General features: G+C 37.8%; 1 protein-coding gene across 4 annotated transcripts in view; it reads right to left on the bottom strand.

Moving 5' to 3' along the window:
• Positions 1-6,840, bottom strand: part of RAPGEF6 (Rap guanine nucleotide exchange factor (GEF) 6) — a 304,075-nt gene that overhangs the window by 188,380 nt on the left and 108,855 nt on the right. For all 4 annotated transcript variants that reach the window (XM_006872939.1, XM_006872936.1, XM_006872938.1 and 1 more), the window contains exon 6: positions 4,667-4,804. In XM_006872939.1, coding sequence (XP_006873001.1) covers positions 4,667-4,804 — 138 coding nt within the window. The remainder of the gene's footprint in view (positions 1-4,666; positions 4,805-6,840) is intronic.

Here is a 6,840-nt window from a genome sequence, read left to right as displayed (position 1 = left end):
GGTTACAATCCCCTCCATGCATCATCAACCAACCAAAGGGTATACCCTGCAAGCCTGACCCCAGTCATCAGCACACAGCCCCTTTCCTTCTCTGGGTCTAAAATCCCCAGCCACTCCATCTCTCCACGTCATCATCTCTACCTCCATCTCTGGCATCACTGCTTCTTTGGGTAGGGTCCAACTCTCCACTCTTCTCCCTTGATGGTCCCAGGGACCTCCGCTCCTAGACTGAAAAGTCAATCACTCCACTCCTATTGCTACAAAACGTCTACCTTTACATTTCCAATCCTCACAATCAGTCCTGATAACAATTATTCACTATTGTATCACAAGAGACCTACTGCATCTCCTTTCATCAGCCCTGCCCAGACAGATTGGATACCACTCATAGAGATTCTACCTTCCTTCATGCTCTCTGGATCTAGGTTCCCAGAGCTTGTAAACCAGTCACTTCTTGCCTTTATAGTCCCCAATTTTGGGTAGTCAATGTCTAAGTTGCCCATCCTTGTCTACTCTGCATATGGAGGGGTGGGAATGATCCTTGCTGTAAAGGATTGTTCCCTCTTTTGAGCTACTGCATCTATAGGTGTAGGTCAAGTTCATCAAATGGTATCAGATTACTCTTTTTTTCCTCTTCTTTCTTCTTCTAGTTGAGCTCTGATCATCCGGTCATTGAAGCCAGGTCAAATGGGTATTATCTGCAAGTGTGGGTGTTCTTGTGCATATGTCCTCTCTTCTTATCAGCTGGAAGCTTCACTCTCCACTCTAGTCCTCTGTGGCTTTGTCACTGACTCTGGGCCCAAGAGTACCCAGGTCTTGCCACACTGCTGGCCAACCAGGTCTCCACCTGGGTTCAGAGGAGTCTGTTGAACATTGTAGAGGTTAGCCTGCAGCTTCATTGCTGTTTTTCTCTCACTTCCCCTTATCAGTGATGAACATGGTCACCAATTAGAGCGTGTATTCTCACTGAGTCTTAGTCTTAGAAGGGGGTTTGCTCTGAGGGGACCCAACCACTTGCCTTGATGTCTCCTGGTCAAGCAACTGGCTTGTTCCACCCCAGGACTTTAAAAAGTAAAGTAATCAGCAAAAATTCAAAGTTACCAAGAGAAAATGAATATTCTGTCTAGGCTTCTAGTCATCACGCCAAAGAAAATTGGGAAAAATTCGTATAAAATATGCATTCTTTAGCTCATCCAAGCAGAAGCTAAAAGTATAAGTAAAGATACTTTAATTTAGCAATTTCTTGAATTTTTTTTTTTAACAAATCAATATATAAGCAGTTATAACCACAAACCTATTTTACACAAAAGGACCTCTGGTACAGTTGTGGTTACGAATTGGGCTGCTAACCTCATGGTCAGCAGTTTGAAATTACCAGCTGTTCCACGGGATAAAGATGAGGCTTTCTGCTCCCGTAAAGATTTACAGCCTCAGAAACCCTGTACAGGGTCGCTATGAGTCGGAACCAACTCCATGGTACATCACAACAACAACAATAATTTTACACAAAATTTATGAAAATCATAATGAAAGGCTAGAAACAATGAAACAGTAGGAACTAGGTAAAAAAAATTGTGGTATAATATTATTAGTTGAATACTGTTTATTAAATCCACCAGTTGTTGCTCAGAAATCCTACACAGGGTAGTAGTTCTGAATAGACAGACTCAAAAACACTATTAAGAATATTGTAAAAATAAAAAAGAATATTGTAAAAGAACATTTAACAGCATTAAAAAAAAAAGTTCAGACTGCATAAAAATTTTAAAGTAACAAGACTAATAATATATGCATTCATTTTAGTAAAATCTTGTGTACTGATCTACATATATCTTGACAAAAGCTTTCTTCAATGATATACAAAATGTCATCAAGTGTTGGGAATAATTAGTTTCCGATTTTCAAAACTGACATTACTATAGCCCTTATGTAGCTCTGTGGGATAAGCACTACACTGCTAACCATAAGGTCGGTGGTTCAAACCCACCAGGCGCTCCCTGGAAACCCTATACAGGGTCATTATGAGTCGGAACTGACACTACAGCCCTTAACAACTTAAGCGTACCAAAGCAAGCCAGTTTAAATTAATTGTTGTTAAGCAAGTCGGTTCCAACCCATAGCGACCCTGAACAGGGTTTCCGAGGCTGTAAATCTTTACGGAAGCAGAAAGCCTCATATCTTTCTCCTGCGGAGCAGCTGGTAGTTTCGAACTGTTGACCTTGTGGTTCGCAGCCCAATTCGTAACCACTACGCTACCTGAGCTCCTTAATGACAGGAAAACATTATTACATGAAAAAAGAGTTATATATTAAGAATTGGAAATGAACTTCATTTGGCTGCTATTGTTGATAGTAGATACTGCCAAGTAGGTTCTAACTCATAGTGACCCCATATAGGCTTTCCAAGGAGTGGCTTGGTGAGTCTGAACCACCAGCTTTCTGGTTAGAAGTCCAGTGCTTATCTTACAACACCACAGCAGGACTCCTTGTATGGAGGTACACTGTTGTAAAAATTTTGGGATTATTTCATGCTATTGTTTGTTATTATCAGAAACAGAATGTGCTGAATCAATAATATTAAAGACAAAATGGGCGTAAATCCTTATTTCTTGCTGTGCCACTGAGTCGATTACGACCCATAACGACCCCACACACAACACACTGAAACACTGCCTACTCCTGTGCCATCCTCACAATCATTACCAATCTTGAGGTCATTGTTGCTGACCCCTGTGCCCATCCATCTTGCTGGGGGGGGAATCTTCCTCTTTTTCACTGACCTTCCACTTTATCTAGCATACTATCCTTCTCCAGAGACTGGTCCCTCCTGACAATACGTCTGAAACATGAGAGATGGTGCCTCACCATCCTGGCTTCTAAGGAGCATTCTGGTTGCATTTCTCCTAACACAGATTTGTTTCTTCTGTTGGCAGTCCATGGTATTTTCAATATTCTTCCTCAACACCATAATTCAAACGCATCAATACTTCTAGGTCTTCCTTATTCACTGTCCAACATTTGCATACACATGAGGCTATCTTTTTTTTTAGTTGTTGTTGTTAAGTGCCGCCAAGTCAGTTCCAACTTGAATCAACCCTGTGTGGAGTTTCCGATAAAAGAACTGCCAACTTTGTGGTTCAAAAGACCTAGTGGTTGAGTGCTTATCATATAGCGCCACACTTTAGTTGCCAGCAAATCAGCTTTGCTCACAGAAATGTACTGTATGTAATCCATACAGTTTGAATTGGCTGATTTTCAGAAGCAGATCCTCAGGCCTGTTTCCTGACTAAACACATAAATCTAACACTACTCTAGCGCAACCAATAACCTAAATAATCTTCCTAATTCCCAGTAAAGAATGATTGAATTTTTGTTTCAGGAACCTGAAACAACTAAATGTGCCCTAGGGAAAGTGCCATGGGCTGCCAAAAAGAACCAATAGATGCATTTTGGAAGAAGTACGGCCAGAATGCTCCTTGGAAGCCAGGCTGGCCAAACTTCGTCTCTCATACTTCGGATATATTGTCAGGAGGGACCAGTCGCTGGAGAAGGATTATCATGTTTGGTAAGGTGGAGAGTCAGAGATAAAGAGGAAGACCTCCCAATGAGATGGATTGGCCAAGTGGCAGCATTGATGGACTCAATCGTGGCAACAGTAGTGAGGTTGGCCCAGGACTGGGCAGTGTTTCATTCTGCTGTGCACAAGGTGACTATGAGTCGGTACCGACTAGATGGTACTTAACAACAAGGAAGCTCTTCCTGTAATTAATGATCCTTCTACCCTTAATACTGAACTTATTTTACTACTGATTTGTCCTCTTGTTTTAAATTTCCACAATCTGATGCTGCTGTTTTAAACAGAAGACATTTTTATTATTTAAACACATGTAGTCAAAGAAGAAAACATTTATACTATTTATATATTTTGAGGGATCCTTTGAAATGTTGTGCAAAATGTTTACAGTAATTCTTTGAAGCAGATAACCTCTCCCCAGAAAAATACACATGAATTTATTTTAGGTTACCCTCATTTTTCTCAATTCACATATTTTTCAGCCTAAAAAGAAGTTATCTACAATTATCAAATTAATGATTTTTGAAGAAACAACTTATGTTTTTCCCATTGTTACAAAATTAATGTTTTATCTGCTTTTCTTTATTGTGAAAACATGCCTTTAATGCTTGCATATGCTCTACAATAACACAAACTATTTGTTATTCCCACACACCAACTAAGTAATTATTTCTTTCCCATATGTCACAGAATGTCAGAATAAAAGGTCCCTAGTAGTTTAGTATCTAAGTTCTCAGGACTATAGTCTACTCTATTCAGGCAATAAAAAGAAACTCCATAAATATGTCTAAAAAAATTTGGTAAGAAGTTTTTATTATGTTATTTAAGCAAAAACAAAATTCTCACTGGTAAAAGTATTTCTAACCAACTCAATTAAGTAAAAGTATTTAGAAAGGTTATACAAAAGGCAAACTTACCTGCCCCAAACTTTTTCATAAAGAGTCCAACATGCTGACATTGTCAAATATATATATAAATGAAAGATATTATAAATATATAAAGATTATATATAATATATATATTGTATATCATTATACATTAATTAATATATAAATATTAAGGTGATCCACAAAATATTCCGAAGTATACTCACAGAAAGATAGTTGTCTATATCATCAGTGATGGTTTGGCGTTCACCCTTACAGTTAATTTTCCGAAATCTTCGTCGAGACTGTCTTGCAGGAATTTCTCTTTGTAGAATACCATCGTCATTATCTTTAGAATTTTCTACCTGAAACACATGGTCACATTCCTGACTAAATATCCAGTTTTTCCATATTATTGACAGTCTATGAAGTTTTAAAAGGCTCATAAGGAAGATTCATTTACTTCTCGTAAGAAACTATCTCAAGTAAACTGTGTGTTTAGGACAATGTTTATGAGTTCAGAAAGATTAGATATGACATTATTATAAAGATCTGGAGACCACAGTTTCCTTACAGGAAATAGTCTCTCTTGCTCGCATGAACATATATATAATCTTCTAAGTAAAACCACTTCCCGGAAATGAAGTCAGTTAACTATAGCTATTCAAAAATTATAACTTTGGAGTTAGTTTGATTACAAAGTGCTTCATTACATACTACACATTCTAATGAACAATTATGGATATGTTTCCAGTGAGCTGTTAACGAAAGAAAAACACCATATGCATCATTCTTCATCTTACATCTTTTAAAAGAAATTTTTTAAAATGTAAACTGAGTGAAGATTTAGAGATGATCAGTCCCACATTCAACATATCAGATACTGGGTCATTACAATGACTGCAATCCCTTCTATGTACCATCAGTTAACAGTGTTTAACTCTTTTCACTTTAACTCTTGCACTCCTTCTTGTGTCTTCCACTGCTTTGATCTTTCCTGTGCCAACCTCTCTCCTATATATTGGTTTCCCCATCACCCATGGTAACATGTATCTAACATAGTAAGTAACTTTCCCACGTTTCCCATTCCTGGTAAACATCACAGAATGTTTCTTTTAGCAAAAAAAAAAAAAACTTTTCTTATTACAATACTTGTCTCATGCGATATTTGTACTTTTGTGACTAATTTCACTCAACATAATTTCTTCCAAGTTCATCCATGTTATGCAGATGCATCATTATGCTTTAATGTTGTATAATATTCCATTGTGTGAACATACCAGAGTTTAACAATTCTTTTGCTTATAAAAGGACACTGAGGTTGTCTCCACAGCTTTGTTATTGTGAATAGTGCTGCAATGAACATGACATGATTTCTTGAGGATATATACCAGGCAGAGGACTACTGGGAAATAGGGTATCGCTACAACTGTTTTAAGACAGTGATATACCATTTTCCACAATGGTCGCACTATTTTATAATCCCAGCAACACTGTAGGAAGATCAGTTTCTCCAAACCCTTACCAAGATTTTTCAAACTTAGTTATCAATATTGGGGGGTAAGAAAATATGTCACTGTCATTTTGATTTGCATCAATCTAGGAGCTCTGGTAGCGTAGTGGTTACGAATTGAGCTGCGAACCTCAAGGTCAGCAGTTTGAAACTATCAGCTGTTTCACAAAAGAAAGATGAGGCTTTCTGCTCCGGTAAAGATTTACAGCTTTGAAAATCCTATACAGGTTCACTATGGGCCAGAATCGACTCAGTGGTATTTAACAGCAGTAGCAATGGCTAATAAGAGTCCTGGTGTGGCACTGCGGGCTAGTGTGTCAGACTGCAAAGTTGTCTGAACTGCAAGATCAGTAGTTCAAGCTCACCAGCTGCTCCTTGGAAATCCTATACGGGGTAGCTATGGGTCTGCATTGATTCGCTATCACTTTAACAATAACAACAATGGCTAATGATCTTGAGTATTTATTCATATGTTTGCTAGCCACTTGAATGTTGTCTTGAGTGAAGTGTCTGTTCATATCCTCTGCTCATTTTCAAACAGGATTATTTGTCTTCTTGTTGAGGTGTTGAAATGTTTATACATTTTAGAGAGTAGTTATTACCTGATAGGTCACTGTCAAAAAAATTTTTCCAGTCTGTGGGTTCTCTTTTAACATTTTGGTGAAATCTAAGTATCTAATTTTTAGGAGATTACAGGCAACTATTTTCTCTTCTGGTGTTTATGTGCTGTTATGTTCGATAGTATTTTTATGTAATGTTATCAGAGTCCCTAGGTTGTCCCTAGTTTTTTCATTGATGGTATTTATAATATTCGGTTTCACATTTAGGTCTTTAATCCATGTTGAGTTCATTTTTGTACATGGTGTGTGTCTTAAGATGGGTTCTCTA

The sequence above is a fragment of the Chrysochloris asiatica genome, unplaced genomic scaffold (genome assembly GCF_000296735.1).
Source record: "Chrysochloris asiatica unplaced genomic scaffold, ChrAsi1.0 scaffold00215, whole genome shotgun sequence".
NCBI lineage: Eukaryota > Metazoa > Chordata > Mammalia > Afrosoricida > Chrysochloridae > Chrysochloris > Chrysochloris asiatica.
The sequence above is the reverse complement of the archived record's forward strand: the minus strand, read 5'-3'. Positions and strand labels throughout refer to the sequence as shown.